Source organism: Neolamprologus brichardi, chromosome 6 (genome assembly GCF_056152115.1).
Source record: "Neolamprologus brichardi isolate AB-2024 chromosome 6, ASM5615211v1, whole genome shotgun sequence".
In the NCBI taxonomy this organism is placed as follows: Eukaryota; Metazoa; Chordata; class Actinopteri; order Cichliformes; family Cichlidae; genus Neolamprologus; species Neolamprologus brichardi.
Window position 1 is genome coordinate 37,745,001 of NC_142109.1, and position 27,350 is coordinate 37,772,350.

The 27,350-nt window shown below is 44.9% G+C and overlaps 3 protein-coding genes across 9 annotated transcripts; 1 reads left to right on the top strand and 2 right to left on the bottom strand.

Moving 5' to 3' along the window:
• Positions 1-4,556: 4,556 nt before the first annotated feature.
• On the bottom strand, positions 4,557-8,159 carry LOC148102670 (uncharacterized). Its single transcript, XM_087842334.1, has one exon. It carries the CDS (start codon positions 8,085-8,087, stop codon positions 5,238-5,240), a length of 2,850 nt encoding a protein of 949 aa, XP_087698460.1. The 5' UTR covers positions 8,088-8,159; the 3' UTR covers positions 4,557-5,237.
• A 149-nt stretch (positions 8,160-8,308) lies between these two features.
• On the top strand, positions 8,309-21,234 carry mtif2 (mitochondrial translational initiation factor 2). 6 transcript variants are annotated; one of them, XM_087842336.1, is made up of 15 exons: positions 8,309-8,682; positions 10,619-10,720; positions 14,480-14,654; positions 15,368-15,491; positions 16,478-16,649; positions 16,731-16,891; positions 17,091-17,267; positions 17,395-17,534; positions 17,718-17,842; positions 17,916-18,120; positions 18,354-18,606; positions 18,681-18,821; positions 19,036-19,200; positions 20,560-20,700; positions 20,777-21,233. In XM_087842336.1, the coding sequence occupies exons 2-15, from the start codon at positions 10,674-10,676 to the stop codon at positions 20,944-20,946; spliced, it is 2,196 nt and encodes a 731-aa protein (XP_087698462.1). In that variant the 5' UTR covers positions 8,309-8,682; positions 10,619-10,673; the 3' UTR covers positions 20,947-21,233. The 6 variants fall into 6 exon arrangements, with proteins under 6 accessions (XP_087698462.1, XP_087698463.1, XP_087698467.1 ...); XM_087842337.1 differs by lacking the exon at positions 8,309-8,682 and having other exon boundaries at positions 10,702-10,720; XM_087842341.1 differs by lacking the exons at positions 8,309-8,682; positions 10,619-10,720 and adding an exon at positions 12,178-12,287 and having other exon boundaries at positions 20,777-21,234.
• Positions 21,014-27,054, bottom strand: sde2 (SDE2 telomere maintenance homolog (S. pombe)). 2 transcript variants are annotated; one of them, XM_087842343.1, is made up of 8 exons: positions 26,613-27,054; positions 25,742-25,844; positions 25,554-25,665; positions 23,665-23,834; positions 23,454-23,586; positions 22,725-22,871; positions 22,166-22,646; positions 21,014-21,448 (listed from the first exon to the last, which is right to left on the bottom strand). In XM_087842343.1, exons 1-8 carry the CDS (start codon positions 26,715-26,717, stop codon positions 21,242-21,244), a joined length of 1,458 nt encoding a protein of 485 aa, XP_087698469.1. In that variant the 5' UTR covers positions 26,718-27,054; the 3' UTR covers positions 21,014-21,241. The 2 variants fall into 2 exon arrangements, with proteins under 2 accessions (XP_087698469.1, XP_087698468.1); XM_087842342.1 differs by having other exon boundaries at positions 21,014-21,451; positions 26,613-27,049.
• Between the last annotated feature and the right edge of the window lie 296 nt (positions 27,055-27,350).

The window sequence follows — 27,350 nt, forward strand, 5'->3', positions numbered from 1 at the left end:
CATATAAAAGAGCAGGAGCAATGTGATCAGTGGTAGTGCACACTGAGTAAGAGGAAGGACTAGAAGTAGGAATGTTGGCTGCATTATGCTACAATAAATACGTTTATAAACAGAGTGTAAATGTCCATAAATCGTCATGAACCAAGGTGCACACACACTGTGGGGACCCAAAAGGAGACTCAATACAAATTTATTCTGGAACTGTGTACAGATTTATTAATTTAACAGAGAAGGAACAACCGAGGAGACGAGAATCTAACTTAATGCCGAAGAAACCGGGAACAGAAACGCCCCGGGAAGCCTCAATCGGGACCGTGGGGAGCTGCAAGAGAAAGGGCAACAATTACTAGTGTGCAGGGCTGCAGAGTCACAACTACTCAAGAGTTAGAATATTGAGGCTTACAGAGTGAGACCCTGGGACTCGGACAGGAGGGAGTCCGTGGGAGAAACTCTAAGTGAGAAAAGTTTCCATAAATTCATGTTGGCAATAAAAGAGCGGGGGCAGAAGGGTCTACACTCAAAATAATAACTCTTTAAATGAACATAAAAAAATCATGGAAAGAATTTCCACGTGATTAAATTGCTTTATTTTAGCACTATGCAATTCTGTTACTCCAACTTAATGCACTCAAGTTGGACCAACTTAATTAAAGATTGATGAATCAACGTATTTACTGCATTTTGATCCAATATATTTTAATAGTGTTGATCCAACTTAAAGAGTTTTGTTCCAACTCAATTCAGTAGGTTTTCTCCAACTAATTTACTAAATTTGGTCCCAGCTTAAGTTAATTGAGTTGAACCAACTCATACAAATTAAGTTATTCCAACACAAGTCTTTAATGTTAATAGAAAGCAATTTAATCACGTGAAAATTCTTTCCATGATTATTTTAAGTTAATTTAAAGAGTAATTTTTTGGAGCATTTAACAAAGTCTAGAGTCTGGTTAACATACATTTCACTATTACATCTAAAAGGTAAATAAAAATTTGTCATACACATCTTTTTGTTTTCTCCAATTTATTGAATTTATAGCAAATTTCACATAACGTATAAAGAATACATGAAATGCAAGTTACATAACAGAAAAAAAAAAGTAGTGGACAAAGCGGAAAGTTAACCTGTTAAAACAATTTTTTTAACAACAATGAATGGCTGAATCAGGTGATTTTCTGATGACCAATACAACTACTTTGAAGGTCAACAGATGCACTTTCAAAAAAGAAAGAGCACCAATTTTGTGTTTTCTCAAAATCAATAAAAAAATGCATGGTATCGTCTATCTGCAATTATTTTAGGTTCATGGTCCAGATACATGGTGTAGCTGTTGTAATGGGAACATTTCTCAACGAGAAAATAGTGTTTTGAGAACCTGTACTTTGTGTGCTGTTGGATAGTTCGTGTGCATCTAATTCCACAAGAATCTTCTGCAGGACCTCAAAGGTACCTGAGTTCCAGAGGGTAGCTCAGGTTCAGTGAATAGACCAGACCAAGCAACATTGCCCCTGCAAAAACTACATTGCCCAACTCACCCATCACTTCCACCCCCTCTAGAACAATCATAACATCCTGAGGGTCATCGCCAGGCTCCGCACCCTCTGACCGAATGACACAGATTCCAAAGACTGTCTCTGCTATGGCAGTGGCGATGATTTTTATCAACTTCCTGTGACAATAAAACAACAAAAAAAAAAGATAATGATTTCTCACTAATGTCCATTGCAAACAGTTTTAAAATTCAATTCAATTCAATTTTATTTATATAGCGCCAAATCACAACAAAAGTCGCCTCAAGGCACTTCATAGATACAGAGAAAAACCCAACAATCATATGACCCCCTATGAGCAGCACTTTGGCGACAGTGGGAAGGAAAAACTCCCTTTTAACAGGAAGAAACCTCCAGCAGAACCAGGCTCAGGGAGGGGTTTATTGTTTATTATTTAAAAACACCAAAAAAATGCTCAGGAAGAAGATAACAATAAGCTATTTGAACAACTTTAGCAATAATAATCTTTACCTCCCGAATTCACTGCAGAGCAAACGCGAGCCTCAGTTTAAACAGCATGTCTGAAAACCAGTCAATATAATAAATATAAATACATCTGAGGTTTTCTACAGACTGTGAAAAGGACATGACAAAAATAGCTTTGTTTTTAAACTTGATGCACTTGCATAAATAAAAGTATAGTAATAACATTAATTACAATAATTATAATAAAAAGTACATATCTGTTTTACATTAATGTAAAATACCTAAAAGCTTTATTCATTCAAGCCTTATAATAATGTAAATGTAATCAAAAATGACTGCCCGATATTTTTCCTGACTCAAGAGAAGTTCATTCAATACCTCAACAATGTCCTGTCTTTCAAAATCTTGAGTTGTGATAGGGGTGACTGTGGCACAGGAGGTAGAGCAAGTTGTCTACTGGTTTAATCCCTGGCTTCTCTAATCTGATACTAAAACTATCAATGGGTAACATACTGAACCCCAAGTTGCTCCTGATACATCCATTGAAGTGTAAATGTTACATAAAAATCTTGTATGAATGTGTGTATGAATGAGGTTATTATAATGATATTATAATAAGGTTAGTATAAAACACTCAAGAATGGTGCGTGTAGTATCCAGTGAGAAACATAAAGCTCTTACTTTTCCTATTTTAAAAGGTATTTTTTACAGCCACCGGTAATTTACAGGAAAACCCCATCCCCTGAAACTTTTTGTATGTAGTTCAAGCTTATCTTTGATCATCTCCTTAGTTAAGGCAAGTTAACATACCAGGTAATCCTTCACCAGCTTCTCAGGACCTTCATTCAGGTACATGCAAAGACCTTTGGCGATGTATTCTCTTCTGATCTCAACAGCATCAGTCTTTATACACAGAGGGGAAAAAAACAAATATATACGGAAATCCATCTCAACGACCTAGCAGTGGGATTAAAGAACTTTTAGTTGAATTACCAGGAATTTGTGAGAAATACAGAGGCTATTGTTTTACAGTCTTAATCTTTTCAAATAGTATTTATGCATTTTAGACAAGTCTGTCATTTTAATATTGTTTTTTACTTTGTGTATTAATTTAATCATGCCATACCCCCAATTCAAGAAAGTTTAGATGATGTGTACATAAAATCAGAATGCAATGTTTTCTTGGTCTCAAAACTATATGTCACTTACAAATGAATATATTAAATTTTTAACATGGGAATGTGATCATTTTTAAGAAAAATATTAGCTCACCTTGAATTTGATGAACTGGCCTGCCAGCTCTCCAGACCTTTCACCACCTGATAAGATTAAACATTTATTATCTTTACAGGAGGGAACTGCAAGTCTCCAAGTTTATTAAGTAGAAAAATATTTAATTTCAAAAAAATTGAAAAACAGGAAAACATATCTGTTCATGTTTTGTCTTTCCTCCTCAGTGTACTAAAAGCACATAAATTGTTAAATAAACCACTGTCCATCAGTTCCAACTTACAAACTTACAAATTTCAACAACCCACACGTAAAATGTAAAATTATCACAACAGTCTCTGTGGTAGAGCCAAACTAGCTTATGTGCAGAGGTTAAGTTATAAACAATATCTATATTTGGAGTAGCTAAGTCTTTCATATTACGCTATCATGCTAGCATGACATTGTGCTATATTCTTGCACTAACGTGTTAGCTAGCTAGAATGGCATAAACAAACAGATATTTTAAAAAAACAAACAAAAAAACAAATGTGAATAAATAGAACTGAAAAGAATCGACAAACTAATGATACCTTTGTGCAAAAAGTATTTTCATCAAGATGGATGAAGATAGATTCACTCTTATGTTTCCGAGATGACCGCAAAGCAAACCATGTGCTTTCCTGCCTCTTGTTGTTTAGAATCTCACGTGATCTTGTGATATCGCGAGTCTTTAAGGCAGCTAACCACTCTTGTTAGATTTTATCATGTCATATCAACAAGAATAAATTTAAGAGGTGCTAAGTTGGTAAATTTCATGTAGATCTTATATGATTTTATTACGTTCACCTTAGAAACATAAATTCATTGTGTTCAAATTACATGTTAGAGTCTTGTAAATGCAATAACCACCAAATTTCACTTTTTTGAGTCTACAGGTCAATGAAACTGACGATGCTTTTACTGCTTTGTGCTTGTTTTCATGTTACTCCACAAGGTCAGTGAAAGAACAAAGGTGCTAACCCCTGGACCAAAAGCAAATGGTCCAAGTGGGCGAGGTGCTGATTTTCAGATGGCAGGTCTACATCTAGAAGCAAAATGAGCACAAACACCAACAACCAAAGTGAAGCATTAAGACAAAACTGTCCAACAGGATCCACACATTCTGCCACAAATACATGCAAGACAACTAAATTGGTCCACAAATAGATGTAAACTGACTAAACTACGACACAAATCAGACAAAAACAGATGCAACATGATCACAAACAGACACATGTTGGCTACATGTTGATGCAAAATGACTGAAATCACACGTGCAACACTTTCTACATATTTGACAACAGAAGAAAAACACAAACAAAGTTGGAATGTATTTTCATTTAGATTTCTTTTTTTATTTCATGCCGAATTAGATATTTTAAAAGCGCCAAATCACAAAGTCTTCTCCCTGTTTGTACTGTAAGGTCAAAACCCTACAGTACTACAGAGAACCCCAACAATCAAATGATTCCCCTCTGAGCAAGCACGAGGCGACTGTGGGGAAGAAAAACTCCCTTTAACAGGAAGAAACTTCCACGGAACCGGGCTCAGAAGGGACGGCCATCCGCTGCGACCGGTTGGGGGGATGGAAATCGAAAAGGAGACGAGATGGCGTGAACTACAGTTGTTAGAATTTGGATTTGAGGGCCAATTTAAAAATCAGGGCTCGCAAAATCGCTAGCCCGACGTCCCGGGGCTAGTGATGTCTCCGGTCGGGCGACCAAAATCTATCTCAGCCCTGATGAGCTATCATATAGCCCGATGAGCTATCATATAGCCCGATGAGCTATCATACAGCCCGATGAGCTATCATACAGCCCTGATGAGCTATCATATAGCCCGATGAGCTATCATATAGCCCGACGGGCGGGGCTGAGATAGATTTTGGTCGCCCGACCGGAGACATCGCTAGCCACGGGACGTGTTATGGTTTAAATTTTGATTTGGTGCTAAAATTCTGCCTCAAAATGTTAAAAGAAGCAGGGCAGTGGGGGAAAGCCAGGATGGTGATTTTAATCATCGTTGGCTTTAATGCACCACCTAAAGGGCTTTCGCAGAGCTTTTCCCACCGCTGAAAAGAACCTGGAAATTTTGGATTTCTTTGGAGGACTGGGGATGACTCCCAGGCTGATTTTTAGATGCCTTATCACAGCCTCATCAAAAGATGAATTACTTTCCATCGCAGCATGTAAGACACGTTCTGGGGAGCCAAACTCCCTGATGAGGGATTTGGCTATTTTCTTCATGAACTGTTTCTGGTCATTGATGAGACTCGTGGTGGACTCTGTGCTGCTGAGTTCAGGCTTGATCAGGTCTCTCAGACGGTTGATGGCCATGTCTAGTTCTGCTGACAGAGACACAGAATGTTTGGTCTTAGATTTAGATTTTATAAGAACGCTCGCGAAGAGGAAGAAGGCGAGGTCATCGGACGTTTTCTCAACCTCGGAAGACACAGAACCATTCTCTGACATTTTAGAGGAAACCATGAGAGAGCCTGAAACACCTGCAGAGCATTTTTCTGGATGCTCTGCAGGTGCAATGCCAGATTTTGGCGTTGCAGGTGACTTTTCAGATGCCAGAGAGGTTTTCTCTGGAGAAATGCTCCCAGGTTTTGGCCTTGGAGGAGACTTATCAGACACCAGAGAGCATTTTTCTGGAGAAATGCTCCCAGATTTTGGTCTTGGAGGGGACTTATCAGATGCCAGAGAGCATTTTTCTGGAGAAATGCTCCCAGATTTTGGTCTTGGAGGAGACTTATCAGATGCCAGAGAGCATTTTTCTGGAGAAATGCTCCCAGATTTTGGTCTTGGAGGAGACTTATCAGATGCCAGAGAGCATTTTTCTGGAGAAATGCTCCCAGATTTTGGTCTTGGAGGAGACTTATCAGATGCCAGAGAGCATTTTTCTGGAGAAATGCTCCCAGATTTTGGTCTTGGAGGAGACTTATCAGATGCCAGAGAGCATTTTTCTGGAGAAATGCTCCCAGATTTTGGTCTTGGAGGAGACTTATCAGATGCCAGAGAGCATTTTTCTGGAGAAATGCTCCCAGGTTTTGACGTTGGAGGTGATGGTACAGATTCCTCACCACTGCTCGCTGAATCTTTTTCCTGCTTTGGGGTCTGTGTTCTTTTAATAAAGTTTCGGATGTCATTCACAGCCTTGGACACCTTGTCCATTTGAATCACTTGATCGTTGTCTTCGTTGTCCAGCCAGAGTAAAAGCTTCTGCAGAAACCTTTCTACTGCGTCTTCTACGAGGACATAGAGGACTTCAGCAGAATAGGGACGCTTTGAGCCTTGTGTTTGTCGTGGAGTCCTGGAGATGACGGTGTCTGAGAGGGATCTACCCATTAGAGGTTCGGGGATTTCATACATTCGATCCGTCATCAGTAGATCAAACACTTTTGCCGTTAAGTCCACAGTAAAGTCTCTGGTTGCCCCACTATTTCTAAAGTTTCCCAAGGTTTTTTCAATGGAGAGCTCTTCTTTCTTAGTTAGTTTGTCAAACAACCGATTAACGTGGGATCTAATGGCGCCAAAGTCGACTGGAGAAAAATGAATGTACCGTAGAAGCATATTTTGGGAAGGGGCTTGATTTGCGCTCTGGGGACGAGGACTATGAGGCTCTGACCCTGAGAGGCTGACAGCTATGCTTTCATCGGAGGGCACCGTGTCACACTTGGGCTGCTTGCAAACGTTTTTTAGACAAACAAAATATTTCCTGTTTGTCTTTATTTCTTGTCTCAGCTCGTTTTTCATCTTTTCAAATTGTTTTTTCGCAAACATGCAAAAGCGATGTTTGCGTGCTTTGAGGCCGGAGTGAGAGGTGGACGGCACACATTTGGAAAAGAAGTCTCTCACCTTGTTGATAATGAATCCTGCATTAAAGGCAGGTTTGGGTAAGCTACAGCTGTCACAGAGCTCTTCACTGCTTGAATCCAGGTTTCCAAGTATCTCATTTACAATGTCAGCTGCAACCTGTTCTACTGGGGTTGCAGCTCGGATACTGTGGCTCTCTGCAGTGGGTTTGATTTGGCCTTGTTCTGTTAGAGCTGATTGGTCTGGGAGCTCAATTTCTTTCTCCTCATCATCTGAACCTTTATCTCCTTCTGTCATCTCTCCATCTGAGCTCCTTGATGACAGAATCACAGAAATCTCTGTGATTGCTGATTGCACTGACACCTTTGAATCCGTGCTTTCTGAACCGGAATCAGACCCCCTTGACACGCACCGGCAGCGCAGCTTACGTGCGTGCCTTTTAAGGCACGAGGCAGCGTGGCAAACCATGCGGCGCAGCTTTTTAATATTACTCAATTTGCCGCTAACATAAACGGCGGGGTCTTGCGGCAAATCAGGGCTTTCTGCGATCAGGGCAATTGTTGAGCTGACCTTTTCGGAGATCTCTTCCTCAACCATCCGTGTCAGCTCGTCAGCGCTCTCATGTTGCTGTTCCGGGACGTTAAGAGCGCTGGCGATGGCGGCTGAGATCGAGTCTCCGAGGGACGGGCTTATTTTCCCCGCACCTAAAGGCTCCGGATCTTCCTTCGTCATGTGATCCTGAATAACAGGAAGGTTTATTTGAAGGATTCTGACAGAGGCGATCTGAATGATTTCAGAAATCATATCAGCGAGCACCGCTTGGACGCCCGAGTCGCACGTGCCATTTTCTATCTCGCTCCACTGAACTTCAGAGAGCCTTTCAAAGCACCGGTTGATTGGTGGCATAATCTGTTCTGGTGTGACCACGAATGAAGTTTCGTCTTTGCTGGGTGGAGCCATTGTTGTGTCGCAACTGTGATTTTCTAGATTGAAGTGAATAGTGTGCGAGTTTTCTTGCTTTAGAGAACGCCGACTGTTGAACATTTGCAAACAGATGAGCTGTGACGTTTCTGTGTGAGAGCCCCTACTTAAGGGTTTCCCTGCCTGTGACGTGGCTGACAGATCAAAGCAAAAGAACGTGAGTCACAGAGAACGCACGCGCAGACGCGGCTATAAAAGCCCGCGGCGCGCGCTCACAGCTGCGCAGCCGCAGATTTGAATGACGCCTCGGGTAAACCGTTCGTGACCCTCCATATCCCAGGATTCATTGCGAGTCAAAGGTTGAAGAAAAATGGCGGAAGTTAAGCGGTCCAGAAATAAAGTCTTCAACGTAAGCGCAGTACGGTGTACATTTCAGGACATCGTCAGGTCTCAGAACACGAGCTATCAGACAGAGAGAAAATCTTCCTGCAGGTGGCGCTGTTGTCATGTCCCACCAATGACTGTAGTGACAGCTGCAGTCACGGAGAAACTTGCGTATCTCTGTTCGGGAATAGCAGATAGAGCGTAGGCTCTGAGAGGAGGGCCAGCGTTTACGCTACGAAAACACGACCGAGTGTTTTAACCTGACAGCCTGAGGTGTTCTTCAGTAAACTGGACTACCCGACAGAAGGACCCGAGGCCCCGCTGCACTGTTTCGGTAAGTTAAACGTGTTTGTAAGCTACTCCGTAACTACCGTCCTTAGCTAGCTCCTGAGACCTAGCTAGCTAAGATGTCAGGGTTCGTTTAGCTAATCTGTGCAGGTGAATGCATTTACTAAAGAAATCAAGAGAAACGCTCCGGGCTGCTCAGTCACTAATTACTGTTACTGTACTTTTATTACAAGTATTATACTGTAAAAGCAACAGGCTGCACCCTGCTGCAGCTCCTGTGCAGAGCTGAATATTAAAGATGTGCAAACAACAGCAAATTCAAATTCAAATTTTATTTGTCACATACAGTCATACACAGTACGATATGCAGTGAAATGCTTAGACAACTGCTCGTGACCTAAAGAAAAAAAGAAAAGGCTATGAATAAGAAATAAATATGAAAATTAAAAAGGGTAAATTTAACTAGGAAGGAATAAAATATAAAAATTGAGTTAAAAATGAGATAACTGTACAACACAAATTAGAATGAAGGGTAAATTTAACTGGGAAAGAATAAGATAAAATATATAAATTAAAGTTTAAAATAAAATAACTGTACAACAAAATACACAGTATAGAAATATATAAGAATGTATGAAGAAATATAAATATATATACACAATAACAGCAGCTGTACAAGTATTAACTGGAAATGAGGAATATAATGTCCAGTGTTGTGCAATCCACATTATTTAGTGTCTTGTGCAAATATGCAGCATGTTTTCAGTCTCTTGCCACATCTGTAAAGACAGTAACATTTTTTTAAAAGCTTGTATTTCAGTAACTCCTCATTAATCAGGAACTATGGATTAAAGTACTGTAGTGTACTGTAATACTGAAAATATGTAAGAGGACTCGGACTCGGACTCGTTCCCGGTGGGTGATGGGCTCCGCCAGGGCTGCCCTTTGTCACCGGTTCTGTTCATAATTTTTATGGACAGGATTTCTAGGCGCAGCCAAGTGGCGGAGGGCTTTCGCTTTGGTGGCCTCAGGATCTCATCTCTGATCTTTGCGGATGATGTGGTTCTGTTGGCTTCATCGGGTGAGGGCCTCCAGCTCGCACTGGAGCGGTTCGCAGCCGAGTGTGACGCAGCGGGAATGAGGATCAGCACCTCCAAATCTGAGGCCATGGTTCTCAGCCGGAAAAGGGTGGAGTGCCCACTCCGGGTCGGGGATGAGGTCCTGCCCCAAGTGGAGGAGTTCAAGTATCTCGGGGTCTTGTTCGCGAGTGATGGGAGAAGGGAGCCGGAGATCGACAGACGGATTGGGGCTGCAGCTGCAGTAATGCAGACGCTGCACCGGTCCGTCGTGGTGAAGAGGGAGCTGAGTGTAAAAGCGAAGCTCTCAATTTACCGGTCGATCTACGTCCCTACCCTCACCTATGGCCACGAGCTGTGGGTAGTGACCGAAAGAACGAGATCGTGGATACAAGCGGCGGAAATGAGCTTCCTCCGAAGGGTGGCTGGCCTCTCCCTTAGAGATAGGGTGAGAAGTTCGGCCATCTGGGAGGGGCTCAGAGTAGAGCCGCTGCTGCTCCACATCGAAAGGAGCCAGCTGAGGTGGTTTGGGCATCTGGTAAGGATGCCCCCTGGGCGCCTCCTGGGTGAGGTGTTCCAGGCATGTCCCACCGGGAGGAGGCCCCGGGGCAGACCCAGGACACGCTGGAGAGATTATATCTCTCGGCTGGCCTGGGAACGCCTTGGTGTTCCCCCGGATAAGCTGGAGGAGGTGGCTGGGGAGAGGGAGGTCTGGGCCTCTTTGCTTAGGCTGCTGCCCCCGCGACCCGGCCCCGGATAAAGCGGATGAAGATGGATGGATGGATGGATGTAAGAGAAGAACTTCAGATCCTGAGTGTGTGAGGACAGAAGAATCAGCTTTATTTCAATGTTGAGGGATAAAATTTATATGTGAGTTTGATGGTTCTGTTGTCTTTGTGATTACAGGAGCTGCCCTCAGATTCAGACCTCAGCACCACCCAGTGACAGCAGATCATCCAACATGTTCACATGTTTACTGCAAAATGAACTGATGGAAACAGTACAAAGGTTAGAGTACCACATGTGCTGTAGTGAAGGCTGCAGCTTTATTGATAAAGTTAAAGACAAAAGAACAAAAGGATTAATCACTCATGTAACTGTGTCACTATATATCAGCATTAACAGGACCTCAGTTTGTATCTCAGACCTTCTGTTTTAAACACTTGATGTACTCAGCTGCATGAAGAGCATATGAGATTTTCTCTGACACAATTAAATAAAACCTGATGAAGGTCAAAGGTCATCACTTGTATGTTGAACTACAAACTTGTCATCTGGAATTCTTTCACAGTTTTTTGTAGATAGTGTGTTATTTACCATAAAGTGATTCAGAGTTATTCATACCAGAGTAACCAGAGAGGATCACATATTTTTAAATATATAACTTTCTACAGGACTGAATATAATATCTTTATGTAAAAGTCTGGAGCCTCTGGGGAGTATCTGAGTATTTATAACATTACACAAAGCAAAGGTCTCATCACAGTGTTGATGAAATGCTGGGTTTATCCATCTCCTGGGGCGGGCCTACGGAGGAGTGCTGAAGATTTCCCTGTGAGGGAGCTGCTGGTGAAGATCATGAGTCCTGCTTGATCAATGCCATGAGCTTCAGTCTTCCTGGTGTTTCTTAAATGATGCCTCTTACAGCGGGTCAACAGAACATCTGGCACAGGACAGCTGTGATGAAAGAAAGGGAAGAAGTTTCTCCAAACCTCTGGACCCAGAAACCCAGCTTGGTCCTGATGGTCTCCCTCACTAGTTTCTCTCCAGGGTGAATGTAGCTGTTGATATAATATGGACTCTGTTATTAAATGAAAAGAACAAATTAGACTACACTACTGAAACCTGCTGCTGTTTTTAAAGTCTCCATGTTACCAGGCTGTAGAGATTTAAACAGTTTTAGATCCATTACACTCACAGTCTTATGTTAAAATCTCAAAGGACAGCATTATATTTTTGATATTAACAGTAACTCTGGGCCTCTGTGGAGTGTGCAGCTGATCTCATCGCTGTCTAAAAATGGATAAAAAAACATAAGAAGTGCTGAATCCTTCAATAACACTATTAGAGTAGCAGGTGTGTAGCATCGCTAACTAGCTAGCAACAAGCCTCCAACACAGTGCGTATGCTAGCGGCTAATCTAGCTAACGAATTAACAACAGAGTGATTTTAGAACTATAAGATGATAAGCTGTGTGTCTTTTTATAACAGTGACGTGGTTGTATTTACCTTAATTAAACGAGTCGTCAGTCGCGGTAAACCAGCAAAAAACTCGAGCAGCCGGGCTACGTAAAAAGTGTAGGGGGCGTGTTTGCGGTCACGTGCAGCGGGTGTGTGGGCGGGAGCGTTACACAGTCGCTCCACAGTCGCTCCACCTCAAGTCACTACTCCAAATTTGCAAGATGGCAGCCTCCATCTGAGTCTGAGACCTGACATTTTTTCATGAGACCTGACGATGTCCTAAAATGTACACCGTACCCAGGTTGTTCCTCCGATTCTCTCCGTCACTCCGAGGGGGGCTCTGGTTGACGAGAAGTTTAAAGTGTTGGTCGAGAATCTTCCTCCAGGATGTCTGGTAACCGTCCGCTCCCTCCAACAACAATTCAATTTTATTTACACAGCGCCAAATCACAACAACAGTCGCTTCAGGGAGCTTTAGATAGATAGATAAAACTTTATTAATCCCTCGGGTGGGTTCCTCTGGGAAATTTGTTTTCCAAAAAGCACAGCACCGACAGAAGTTACAGAGTTAAGAATATTATATATATATATATATATAATACACACACATATATAAATACAAAGACATATATAGATAAAGTATACAAAGGGGATAAATAGAATAAATAGGAATAAAAATAAAAATACAAGTGAATTGCACATTTCAAGTATTACTTTATATTGTAAGGTAGAGCCTACAATGATCCATACAGACCCAACAATCATATGACCCCCTATGAGCAGCACTTTGGCGACAGTGGGAAGGAAAAACTCCCTCTTAACAGGAAGAAACCTCTGCAGAACCAGGCTCAGGGAGGGGCGGGGCCATCTGCTGTGATTGGTTGGGGAGGGAGAAGGAAGACAGGATAAAGACATGCTGTGGAAGAGAGACGGGGGCTGCATCTGGGACGCTGCAAACTTGCGATTGCGACTCCGGCCGGATAAGATGGGGCCTGATTATTTAAGACCTTGTATGTGAGGAGCAGGATTTTGAATCCTGGATTTAACAGGAAGCCAAAACAGGAGAAATCTGCTCTCTCTTTCTAGTCCCTGTCAGGACTCTTGCTGCAGCATTTTGGATCAGCTGAAGGCTTTTCAGTGAGTTTTTAGGACTTCCTGATAATAATGAATCACAGTCGTCCAGCCTGGAAGTAATAAATGCATGAACTAGTTTTTCAGCGTCACTCTGAGACAGGATATTTCTAACTTTAGAGATGTTGCACAAATGGAAGAAAGCAGTCTTACATATTTGTTTAATATGTGCGTTGAAGGACATATCCTGGTCAAAAATGACTCCAAGGTTCCTCACAGTGTTACTGGAGGCCAAGGTAATGCCATCCAGAGTAAGAATCTGCTTAGATACCAGATTTCTAAGATTTTCAGGGCCGAGTACAATAACCTGAATAACTGACTGAAAGCACACCAGGTGAGTTGGTCTTATTATAGTAAAGCAGACACATGTGAGTCTGCAGCTGTCCTGAATTGTCTCCGTTCACCTGCCTGACCTGTAGAGGGCAGCAACACGCAAACCTAACAGAAGACGCGAAAGTGCTTCCGGTGTGTGTGCTGGCTGTCATGGCGGCTCCCTGTCGCAGGTGTTTTTCTCGATGAGCTGAGTGGACAGCGCGAAGAGAGAAAACCAGACCGACCGGAGGCGGATGTCGGAGTTGCTGAGGTACCGTGACGCTCCCTTCTCCGACGCTCTGCTGCTGGGTTGAGTTGGCTGTAGTTCCGACGTAAAGTCCTCCGATTTTGACGTCAGGCAGAGCCAAACGTCACTCAGAAACCCTGCCAGGTAGTGTCACGTGAACGAACTACACCTGAGGCTTTAGGTGAGCTGCTCGGTTCAGTTTTCACGGTCGGCTCTGATTAAACGTTTCTTTAATCAGCGTCTTCCTCTGCAGACCGGAAGTTCAGCCGAGCGACACAAACACAGTTTAACAGCTGTTAGTGTTTATGTTTTCCACGGATCGATGATTCTTCTTATCGGTCTGAACTGTTAAGTCTCACGTTCACATTCGGCGTCCGAATGAACGAACCTATCCCCCGGAGTCCCCCGGAGTCCTCCGGTGTCGGTCCGTAAACTCTGCTCCAAACTTCGTTTACAAAAGACACATTTTTACGGTTTGTGGTGCCGAGATGTTTCAGAACAAAATGTAAACATTAGTTCCTGATGTGTTGGAGCACTCGCGTTAATTCGGCATAGATGTAGTCCGCCACCTGCATCCAGCTTTCATCTCACCATGTTTAATATGTAAACTTCATATGTTGCTGCTTCAGGCAGAGGACTGGACAACCATACGTGGAGGGTGGGTGTGTTAAAACTGTCAGCTGAGGATATTCGATATAGAGCTGTGTATACCCCAGACAGCGTGTCAGACACTCAGCTGATTGGCTGCTGCTTGTCAGGATGTGTGCGGGTGTGTTACCTGCAGAGTTTGTGGGCTGTGAGGCCGACAGAGAGGATCGATGGTCTCAGTGAGACCGCCTCCCGCTGATGATGATGATGACGTTTTACCTGCAGATGTTTGCTCTCTCGCACGTTAGGCTCACCTGTCCCTCTGCAGCTATGAGTGTGATGTCTTCGGTGATGCGGGGCACCCGGCGGCTGGTGCACGCAGACCCAGCTCTGTTCAGTAACTTCCCGTTTCCGGCCGTATTCTGCCGTGCCGGGAGCGCCGACTCTCTCCTCACCTGCCAACCGAACAGGAAGTTCAAACATGTGAGTTTCTTCCTCCTGATGATGTTCATTAACGAAGACGCAGCATTACGGTTCCTTTGTCTGTACAAATAAAGTTTTTAGTGAAAAAAATGAAGCATGTAAGATAAGATAAGTCTTTATTGTCATTGCACAGTCACACATAGTACAACAGTACAATGAAATTGGAAAACTGTCCTACGACACAATACGACACATCACAACGCAACACAAACAACAGCACAGTATAATAACTTAGTAATAAAAAAGAAGAATAAGTGTATGTGTATTGCACACTGTTATTATTGCACATTAATTATTATTGCACCTTGTTATAAATATAAATATTATTATTGTTATTGTTTTAAACACGTTACCTCCCCCCTAACAAAGTCCAGGGAGGTAGCCAGTCAGGTCAGCTGTTGGCACTGATCAGGGCTGTTGCCCTGTTGTAAGCCGTCCTTGAGTCTGTTTGTTCGGGACCTCAGCAGCAGCTTAAACACCCGGTGTCCTGGGTGTGTGCAGTCCTGCAGGATGCTGCGTGCCCCCCTGCGAGTGCTGTGCAGGTCCTTCAGGGAGGGAAGAGGATGTCCAATGATTTTTTGGGCCATATTGACCCTCAGTGCCTTTCTGTGTGCTGTGGTGCAGCTGGAGAACCACACCGATGCAATATGTCAGCCCACTTTCAATGGAGCAGCGGTGTGTCATGTCATAATAAAGATAATTTTTAACTGCAGGTCAAAGGTCAGAAGAAAGATCAGAAGACCCAGAAGGTCAAACCCAAAGTGGACAAACAGGAAGTTGAGATCCGACAGGGGATGACGGCGGCTGCACTCGCTGAAGCCATGAACAGAGACTTCGGTAAGGATGAGAGACAGGTGGGCGGAGCTATTTGATGTTTTTTTTTTTTAAACTTTATTTAACAAACAATGAGTATACAACATACGAACAGATGAAGTATACAAAACAACAGAACATGAACACAAAGCCAGGGGTAAAGAAAAAAGTAACAATTATAAGAATACATATATTGTTTTAGAGCCTTTGTGTTGGTGGAGTCTGATATTGATTGAATGTACATTTCCACATCCTTAAAAAAATGACAGAAATATGGTGTTTTGTTAGTAAACTTACATTTATGGATAAAAAATTTGGCTAAAAGTATTAACAAATTTATCATAAAAAAACATTTATCATACTTCTTGGGGAACTTAAAGAAACAGAATAAAAATTTTCCCATCGTAAAGAAAACTCCCTTAAAACATGGACAATAACAAACCTGCTAAATTCCTTCCAGAATCTCTGTGTATGAGAACAGCACCAAAAAAGATGTGTCACAGTTTCTGGATGATCCCCACAGAAAGTACAATTAGTATTTATGTCCCTTTTAAATTTTACCATGTAGTGCCTGGCTGGATAACATTTATGTAGAAATTTAAATGAGACTTCTTTCACCTTATTTACAATCAGATATTTATGGGGGATCATCCAGACTGTCTTCCACTTGATATCTGGAACATATCGGTTCCAATAAGATATTATATCTGGGAGAGAGACGATATCTTCTTGGAATAAACTACGTATTCTCTTATTGCTGTTACCAAGTTCCTGTGAAAGCCATTTGATGTTTCCCATTGGTCACTGAAGCTTGAAGATGAGCGTTTGACCTTCGCTGTCTTGGTTCCAAAATACGGACCGAGAGTTTCCCACCACCTGGTGGCCGTTAGGCAGAGCGCCGGTTTAAGGCTCCTCCTCTGCGCCTACTTGTCCGACCCTGGAGCGACGTCGATGTTTTAAACTGTCTGTGTCTGGAAGCTGTTTTAAATAAAGGTCTATTTGAATCTCAGACCACGTGCTGGAGGCTCTGCTGAACACGTCGGTGCCTCTGGACTCTCTGGAAAAGGACACGGTTCTGGAGGAACGATGGATTAAAGAGGTGGTGACGCGGTCAGGGATGAAGTTCAGATGGGCCAAACTGAGCGCGAGCAGAGAGCGACCCAACAGGGACGCCTGCAGGAGGTGACAGGAAGTCTCCGATCACGTGTGTGTAACTCGTCTCAGTGGTTTGTAACAGAATAAAGTTCTCCGTTACCTTCACAGACCGCCTGCTGATCCCACCCTCCTGGTGCCACGCCCCCCGGTGGTCACCATCATGGGTCACGTGGACCACGGTAAGACGACGCTGCTGGACAGCCTGAGGAAGAGCCAAATCGTCTCCACGGAGGCCGGAGGCATCACGCAGCACATCGGGGCGTTCCTGGGTAACAGCACGCTTTAAACTTTATTTAAAAACACCGAACGACAGGAAACGATGTTTTTAAAGACGAACTTTAAGAGCAAATTAAATCATAAAACCTGTCATCAGACGCTGATCGATTATTGGATGTTTTAATCAGCAGCGTGTTCAGGTTCGTGCTCGTTTACACAGGAACGTTTTTCCTCTCGGATATTTTCTTCCAGTCCAGCTGCCGACAGGTGAGAAGATCACCTTCCTCGACACGCCGGGCCACGCCGCCTTCTCCTCCATGAGAGCCCGTGGAGCCAACGCCACCGACATCGTCATTCTGGTGGTGGCAGCTGACGATGGCGTCATGAACCAGACGGTGGAGTCCATCGAGCATGCCAGGAGAGCCAAAGGTGGGCGCTCCACCCGACAGTCACAGCCAGGGCTCAGAGCGAAGCTCCGCCCCGTTTCTACTGCTTTTACTGGATTTCTATTCGTTTTGTTTTTATGCTCTTCTACTGCTGATTCTCCGTGTTTCAGTCCCCGTGATCGTGGCGGTGAATAAGTGTGACAAGCCTCACGCCGACGCTCAGCGGGTGAAGCAGGAGCTGCTCGCTCACGACGTTGTTTGCGAGGAGTTCGGGGGAGACGTTCAGGCGATTCACATCTCTGCTCTGAAGGTGAACTCATCAAACAACACGTCGCGTTGTTTTCCCACAATGCAACGCACAAAAACATCCCTATTGGTCAGTTAGTACAACAGGCAGGTTACAGGATAAGTTAAGTAATGAAAGCAGTTAATATGAGATCATTACAGTCGACCTGCTGCTGTAGACCAATGATGTCATTGATGACGTTGTCAGGGCGATAACCTTCTGGCTCTGGCTGAGGCCACAGTAGCTTTGGCAGAGGTGTTGGAGCTAAAGGCGGAGGCTACCGGCCCCGTGGAGGGACTCGTCATCGAGAGCAGGACGGACAAAGGCAAAGGGTAAGTCTGTGCTAACGCTGGTTTACTGGAAACAAGTCAAACAGACCCAGTGTGACCAGTTTGGTCTTCCTAGCCCGGTCACCACAGCCATCGTCCAGCGGGGGACGCTAAAGAGAGGCTGCGTGCTGGTTGCTGGGAAATCCTGGGCTAAAGTTCGCTTCCTGTTTGATGAGAACGGCTGCGCTGTGAAGGAGGCGGGGCCGAGTACTGCGGTGGAGGTGGTTGGCTGGAAGGAGCTGCCGTCAGCTGGAGAGACCATCCTGGAGGTGGAGTCTGAGGTGGGTGGGGTATAAACAGGCTCCGCCCACATGAAATCGCATGAAACAGAATAAATGTTTTATTGAACAATAAATCATCTCAGCTGATGCTTCAATAATGAGAAATATTAAGTTTGCATCGCAGAAAAAATTTTGGGGAAATTTAAATAAAAATCCAGACTGTGGATTGTTGAGATGACCATTTCCTGTCAGTCCCTTCCACAATAAAAGCTTTCCTCCTTTGGCTCCTGCAGCAGCGAGCGCGGGAGGTGGTGGAGTGGAGAAGTCACGATGAGGAGCAGCGGAAACTGCAGGAGGAGCAGAGCGCCATCGAGCAGAAGCAGAAGCTCCACCTGGAGGAGTACCGCAGGGAGAGGGAGGGGCTGTCCCACCTGAGCTGGAGGCAGAGGAAGGTGGCGCTTTACCGGGCCAACAAGAGCCGCTTCGCCACGAGGCCCAGCGAGAGGATGCAAAGCGACCAGCTCAGCCTGCCGCTCATCGTCAAAGGTACACACTGAGCCAGCTTCAAACAGGCTCCGCCCACTGTGATGTCACTCTAACTGAACAACCGTCGACCCCAGGTGACGTGGATGGCTCGGTGGAGGCCATCCTGAACATCCTGGACAGCTACGACGCTCAGCAGCAGTGCGAGCTCGAGGTGGTCCATTTCGGCATAGGAGACATCTCTGAGAACGACGTCAACATGGCCGAAATGTTTGGAGGTACGAGCGAAGGGCGCCATTCAGATGTTTTTATTCATTTTGTGTGCAGCAGATTCTTCTGACCGCCGGCTGGTTTAGTGTGATTTCATGATGGCTTTAAAGCTGAGATCAGAGAACGCCTTCTTACAGAGTGTCTGTGAATGCATCACAGGGTACCTGAGTTTAAAAATAAATAATAAATCTCCTGTTCCACCTGGCTGCGTCTCGCCATCAGGCTCCATCTATGGCTTTAACGTGGCGGCGAGCCGTGGCATCGAGCAGCTGGCGGCGAAGAAAGGCATCCCGCTGCGCCTGCACAGCGTCATCTACAAGCTGGTAGATCAGCTGAAGGAGGAGCTCGGCGCCAAACTGCCACCGCTCGTCTCCGAGAACATCACAGGTGAGTCGGCACCACACGGTCATGTGATCACAACTGAGCTCAGGTGGAGTGGAGGAGTATCAGTGAGATCAAAGTCAGCATTTCATCCCTGCTAAATCACCATGGTAACAGGTAGGGCTGCCACGATTACGTCGACTATTAAAATCGTCGATGACTGATTTAATAGTCGACGCGTCGTTTGAAGCTTTGTAAGATCCCAAAAGACGCAGGAATAAGTAGTAGGATTTAAGAGTGTAATAACGGACTGAAACAGAAGATGGCAGCACTGCATGTACAAGGATGCCAGCTGCCGTTAAACCCCGAAGAAGAAGAAGCTGTGTCCCAGAATTCATAGCGCGGCCCAGCTCAGTTTACAACAATGGCGGCAGCTAGTTAGTTTTAATATTACTCTTATTATTCTTTCTGGGTCACAAAATAAACGTTTAACATATTTTCAGGCGAGAATGTAGCTGTGTAAACCTCAAATATCTGCTCAGTTTATCAAGACACCACATATTTTCAAAAGCGCTCCGACGTTTTCAGAGACGTCTGTTACCCACTAGCTCGATAGCTAGCCGGGGGCTAGGCTAACTAGAGCCGTGAGAACACCGGACTCCCGGCTAATCGTTTTCAAACCCACCGCCGTCTTTCACTACTCAGGTTAAACATGATATATAAGTCACTTAGATAACTTAAAAATGTTATTGTTTGGCTTTTTTAGTATTTTATTTGTTCCTGAGTAAATCGGTTTGGCTGAGATTAAAGTTATAGTTTTTACACAGCTGAATAAACATCAAGCAGACAGCTGATTATCAGAAGTGTGAGATGCTCGAGAATTTACTCCGGTGTCCTGTTATATTTTAGATAGCAAGGAGTTTATTAAACTTCACCGAAACAATCTGCAAATGTCATTAAAATTAAACTATCATCTTGTCTTTATTTTTTAGTTAGCACCTTAAACACTTACAGCTGTAAACTAATGATAGTTATATAAGAGCAGATGCTGCTGGTGCAATAAGCTGTACTTTTACATCCAATGGATGATGATCTGATTAGTCGACTATCAAAATAATCGTTTGTGGCAGCCCTAGTAACAGGTAGGATCAGCTGAAATTTAAATTTAAATTTTACCGCCTTATGGCCACCAGGTAAACACGTCTCCATCTGACGCTTCTACCGTTGTTTTTAATCATCATCTGAAGCACGTGATGCTCACAGAGGTCATTTAATGAGGAAAACAATGTGAGCACGCTCAGAGTGCGAAGCAGAGGCAAGATCTGCATATGTTAATTTTGTTTCTAGCCACACCCCCTTAGATCACACGTCAGAGGAAGATGAACCTGTGATATCAGTCACACATAACCTGTCCCCCCGGTGCAGGTGAGGCGTCGGTCGTCGCCATGTTTGACGTCACCGTGGGAAAGAAGAAGGTTCCCGTGGCCGGCTGTCGGGTTCAGAAAGGTCAGCTGGACCGACGGTTGAGGTTCAGGTTGATCCGAGGCCGGGACACCGTGTGGGAGGGTGAGTGAGACCAGAGCTGGGGTGAAGGCGCAGGACTGCACCGTGTTGTTCTAACGTTCTCCTGATGTTCCCGCAGGTTCTCTGGCAGCACTGAAGCACCACAAAGATGACGTGCAGACGGTGAGGGCAGGCATGGAGTGCGGCCTATCGGCTGACGGCGACGTCGACTTCAAAGCCGGTGATATCGTCGTGTGCTTTGAGGAGGTGGAGGCGCCGCAGGTCACTTCCTGGGACCCCGGCTTCTGAACTCCCATCATGCACTGCTGCGCAGCGCTTCTATCACAGACTCTCAGACACAGACGGACACCTGATGTTTAGTTTCAGACGTTTATTGAAAACTGAACAGGAAGTGGTTAAAATCAAACTGAAGCACAGACGTGTGTGAACGTCCTGCTTTCTGACTGGACAGAACCTCTAATAAAATATACGTGTGATTGTCTGAACCAATCAGAAAGCTCATCTCAGGAAAGAGTCTAAATGTCTGTGATTAATATTCTTGCACTCGATGGAACGCTGAACACGCCGCTTTCAGCGTTCCATCTCATTTCTTCTTCTTGGGCTTTGTCGGTTTGGCGAGCAGCAGCGGGTCGATCTCATCTGCACTCAGTCCTCTGACGGCGAAGAGTCGAGCAGCGCGCTCCGACAGCGTTCCCCCACACTTCAACCCACGAGACATCAGCTCTTTCTTCAAGACGTCCAAACCCAGAGACTCCAGCTGCTCGACGGACGACGCCGAGAACAAATCCAGCTGCTGACAAACAACAAGAGTTAGTGATCGCCACATTTGACTGCTCGAACACACTGCAGTGGTTTGTATCATATCCATCTAACAGACTCCAGTTTGTGCATGTAAATGGAGAGTCCTCTTCACACACTGAGGTTAATTATGGAGTTCCACAGGGTTCAGTGCTAGGACCAATTCTGTTTACATTATACATGCTTCCCCTAGGCAGCATCATTAGAAGACATAGCATACATTTTCACTGCTATGCAGATGACACCCAGCTCTATCTGTCCATAAAGCCAGATAACACACACCAGTTAGTTAAACTGCAGGAATGTCTTAAAGACATAAAGACTTGGATGGCCGCTAACTTTCTGCTTCTTAACTCAGATCAAACTGAGGTCATTGTACTCGGCGCTGAAAAGCTTAGAAATATGGTATCTAACCAGATTCTTACTCTGGATGGCATTACCTTGGCCTCCAGTAACACTGTGAGGAACCTTGGAGTCATTTTTGACCAGGACATGTCCTTCAACGCACATATTAAACAAATATGTAAGACTGATTTCTTCCACTTAGCTCCAAAATTAGAAACTCCATAAAAACCTTCAGTAGATCCAAAATGCTGCAGCAATAAGAAAACCTCCACAGCTCAGTGATGACATAATTCAGACTTCAAAATGAACCTTAAACGCCTCATCAGAAAGATGAAGATGAAGAGTTTATTCATCGGGTACACACCTGTTGAGACGGCCCGCTTGACTGTGATGGTTTGGACGGTCCAGGATGGTTCTGGTCCTCTGACGGTGTCTCAGTCTGGTCCCTGGAGGTCTCCTCAGGGTCCCGGTCCTCTGACGGTGTCTCAGTCTGGTCCCTGGAGGTCTCCTCAGGGTCCCGGTCCTCTGACGGTGTCCCAGTCTGGTCCCTGGAGGTCTCCTCAGGGTCCCGGTCCTCTGACGGTGTCCCAGTCTGGTCCCTGGAGGTCTCCTCAGGGTCCCGGTCCTCTGACGGTGTCCCAGTCTGGTCCCTGGAGGTCTCCTCAGGGTCCCGGTCCTCTGACGGTGTCCCAGTCTGGTCCCTGGAGGTCTCCTCAGGGTCCCGGTCCTCTGACGGTGTCCCAGTCTGGTCCCTGGAGGTCTCCTCAGGGTCCCGGTCCTCTGACGGTGTCCCAGTCTGGTCTCTGGAGGTCTTCTTGGGAATCTGTGTGGTTCTGGTGCTTCCACTGTTTGAGGATGAAAGAACTCTTTCAGACATCGTTAAATGACGGTGGATCTGGTCGCTGGCGCTCTTTGGTCTTTACCTGCTACCCTCCTCAGACTCTGTTGCCTCTCTTCGTGTTGTCATGGTAGTGATGGCAGCGGCAGTTTCACGGCTGGATGTGGACGGAGCCTCGTCATCATCGTCATCATCGGAGCTCATCAGCTCGTCCATCTCCTCCAGCCCCGTCCTGTGAGCACAAGCATGATCAGTCAGTTTCACTCTGAACCTTCTCAGCTTCCCACATGTTGTTGCTAGGTAACAGACGACGCAGTTCCAACCAAATACAGCCGACAGAGGCGCACGTAAACGGACGCTGACCATCAGAGACGAGCTGCGAGTGCTTCAGCTGAACTCAGAACAAGAATCTGTGCTGGTGGTCGGTGAGGTCACTGGAGCTGCTGATAAAAGACGCTGTGATGTCAGCGGGCGCCAGGAAACCCGTTGACATCACAGTGCCCGCTGAGTTGATGGATTCACCAGAAATCACTGACACCCCACTTAACTGTTTTTCACCGAGCGTGACCTCACAGGATTCAACTGGTTTCAGCCAATCAGAACCTCCCTGGCTGCTGACCTCATGTTTTTATTTGTCAGGGTCTGATGTTGCTCGCACAGCGAATGACCTGCCGTCTCGACAAGGACAATAATTGAGAATAATTTGCCTTTCAGAACCTCGCTGCAGCTCGGAGCCGCCGCGGCGTGCGTCTCGTTCCCTGAGTGATCGCGTAACAGCTGCCATGTTCAACTCTTCCTGTCATTAAAGACTCACCAGAAGCACCCCCCCCCTCCTCCTGCGGTCTTCGTCTTCTTCTTCGCAGGCTGCTCACTCTGATCACAGTTCAGCCTCTTGGCGCCGCACACGTCGTCCACCTTCACCTGGCTGCTGGAGGAAGCCTGCAGACCTGCGACAGGAAACACACCTGGCGTCAAACACGTGCGACCTCGCGCTCTCACCGTGCGAGCTGTGCGGCGCGGCCAACCTCTGAGCACGGAGTCCTCGAGTCGCTCGGACAGGTCGTGGCACTGCTGCTGGTACTCTGCGTCGGTGAACTGGTGTTTGGGCTCATTGAGCTTCCTCTGCAAGCGCTCCAGACGCCGCTGCTCCTTCTCTGCCTCGCGCTCCGCTTGCTTCTTCAGCCAGTCCGCCATCCTGCCGCACCACAGAAGAACAGACATGTTACTGCAGTGAACACCGGCCGCTCACGATCAGACTCCACCCACAAACTGCAGGAGGAAGTGACCTCGATGGTGGGATAGATGGTCGTTTGACAGGTGTGAGCTGCGGTCACACAACTGAAGACCTGACCCAACATCACAGCGCTCTGAGCTTACAGCAGCAGCTGCTGCAGATGTTTGAGGTGAATCAATAATTAACCTGAATATTTTTCATCAACTGTAGAAAATTCACCTTTCAGAGTTTTTAAAACTTGTTTTCAGACACTTGAAAGTTAAGTGCGCTCACCTGGACAACACCTCGGACACTGCTGTGTAAATAACATTCAGAGCGTTTCTGTTCTCGTGTTTTATGTGCAACCATCAAATCTGTTAAACTGGCTCCAAACATCTCAATACGTTTAACTGCCAACGTGACAGCAGAGCAGGAAGCAGGGGGCGGAGCAAAGCGTGACAGGAATGGTGTTTGCACAGGTGTCTCCACGGTCGGGAAAACTAAAACATCTGCAAACAGACGTTATTGAGCCTTCTGGCTGAACGCTGCCACCTGCTGGTGAGACTTTCATTACATTTAGCACAGATTTTACTGGAAGACCTTAAAGTGGGGCTGCGTGTCGTCACTGATTCAATTCCAATTCACAAGGTCCCGAATCGGGGACATTTTGCCTCAGACAGTCAGAAATATTATAATCCAGATGATGCATCAGTACATTTCCATATTTTTATATCTATAAAAAGAAAGCTTGAGACTTTATCAAAGGTGTGAGCGTCACAGCAGACGCCTTTGTGTCAAAGTAACTGAGGAATTTTATAAAAAAATTCTGCAGTAGATCAAAAACGAAAGAAAACCGTTAAACATGTGAACGTTACCTGATGCTGCTGAAGTGAAGCAGAGCAAAGTTACAGACGTTTGATTAGAGACACAGCTGAGAGTTTTGCAATGTTGCATAATTTTAAAAAGTTTAAATATGTTCAGTATTGAACAGCAGAAATGAGGCTTTGTTTTCAGAAGTAAAAGGAAAAAAAAAAAAAACAGCGTCCGACAGCCTGTAAACAGCTGTAGACTTGTGCGCACGCGAATAATGAAGAAAACTGATTTTTAGACGAGAGAGAGAGAGAGCTGTGCATGAAGTGTGATTTCATTGTGGTGGAAGCAAAACAGCAAAAGTCAGAATGAATTCATGACGATGTTTATGTGAAGCATAGTTTGGATCTTCTTTTGCTGCTGGTTCGGTCGATATTGTTTGGAGCGATAAAAACCTGCAGCTTCAGAATCTGTGCAAAAAGGACGTAAACTCAAAGCTCGACCCGCCGAAACATCAGAATCAGCGAGCTGTCGGCTTTCAGCCCCGACCGCGTCCGTGCCGTCGGGTGAGAAAGGCAACGTCTCACTGATTCTGACCCGTCGGCACTTTGAGTTTAGCCTTTGTGCAGAATCCGTGTTCCTGCTCTCTGTTTTAGCTGTTTGGTGGTTGTTGAAGTTTTGTGAGGTTTAACCTGAGATTCTGGCGTTTCGGGCAAAATAAATTTATTTAAAAATCGATTCAGGATTTTAATGAATCGATTTTACGTTATCCAGAATTTACTTTAATCGATAATCAAAACCCAGCCCTACTTTAAAGACCACAGAGTAATAACACTTCCTGTCTGATCTAAATCACAGCTAAACATTTCAGCTCCTGTGTGTTTGTCTCACTCTTTCTCGTGGTTGACGTCTCTGAGTCTCCGCCCACTGAGGTCCCTGCAGGCCTCTCGATTGGTCGTCTTTTCAATCTGAGCGCCGAGCGCGCGCAGCATCGAACCGAACCCTAAAACACACATTTCACAAGTTTCCTTCAGCTCTTCTGCAGCAGGAAAACTGGAAGCTACTTTCCGTTTACTGACCTCCTTTCCCTCCAAGGAGGCGGAGCTCCAGATGATAGACGGCTCCATGCTCCAGAGGATCGTCCAGGTGTGCCCGGCGCCCATCTCTGGTGACGTAGAAATCCTGGAAACATGAAAACTCGCTGAGATAATGTTTCTGAGATGAACCCTTCAATCATCTTCATCTACATCCCCTGAAGCCGCGACCTGAAGCTCCCGTAAACACACCTCCAGTTTATTTAATCTGGAATAAATCTAAATAAATAATTCAATGAATAAGAGCTGGCAGGAAGTACGTCATAACAGGGCTGATCCTGACGCTCTGATTTTCATTTTTTAAACATGTACTTTTCAAAGAGGTTCAGTGGACAACATTTAACTTAAGAGTTTGACAAACGAATAAACAATACACACCGTGTATATTGTTTATGTGCAAGTACACCATCAACACTGACACAAATACACGGACACGGCCTTTGAATAGCTGTCCACTGTAGTGACCACTATCACTACCACTTGTGATTGCTTCAGCCTCCTCTGGATATAACCTGAGGTTACTGTCAGTGCTGACCTCGTTTGGGACAGGTTAATGCCGAGTTTAGCCTTATAGCTTATATGCTAACTGCCGACAGGTTGATCCTGTTCACCTGGACGTAGCGGTTTCAGTGGGAGGAACGTTTCGTCACTTTTCCAGGTGACTTCTTCACATGAGTGACGCTACGTCCAGATGAGCGGGATGTGCTTACCTGGAAGATTAAGCATGCATCAAAACACTTTATATGCTAACGTTAGCGCAGCTGCTAACACTGATACCCGGAGTGCATTTAAACCGCCTAACCCGGGCTAACTCACGCTAACCCTGGTTATCCCGGATAATTCGTCTCAGCCTCACCTCCGGAAGCGGCACGAGCCGGTCCAGGACGTGCCTGACCACAGAACCGACCGGAAACACGCAGGTAGAACCTCTGCGGCCCAAAGCGCTCACCGACACCTCCATGTTGCACAACGCTCATGCGCAGTTCCTCCGCTTCTTACTGGCTGAGTTCTTCTTCTCTGACTTAAAACGCGCGGCGGTAGAATGCCTTCATTGTTACTGTACAGATGTACAATGATAAACAGCGCCACCTGCTGATCCGGAGTGCACTGAGCCCACGTCACGCCACCACAACAATTCGAATTAGTGAGCTAATAATGTTTCATACGCTAGAACATTTTGGAAAGACCTCAGTAGATTCACTGCTGGACATCTCTATAAAGACTTTACTGTGAAATGGGAAAATGTTGTATTTTGTTTCTTTCGAAGGCAAAAAAAAAAATAAGATGTTTACTTTATAATAAACTTGTTAGTTATCTTAGCTAAATTTTATTTTCACAAATGCAAATACAGTAACAAAAAGCCAAATTTTAAACATTACTATAATGATGTTTTATGTTACATAAAATTGATTAGTGGATCACTTAACAAAAAGGTTATGAAAACTATTACTATTTGTAGTAATTACAAATTATTTGAATGTTTGTAATTCTTTGTATTACACCCCCTGGCATATGTTAATTTTGTTCTGGTTGTATACATGTTCTGTATACTGTTTCGTAATAAAGTTTGATATTAAAAAAAAAAAGTGGGCTA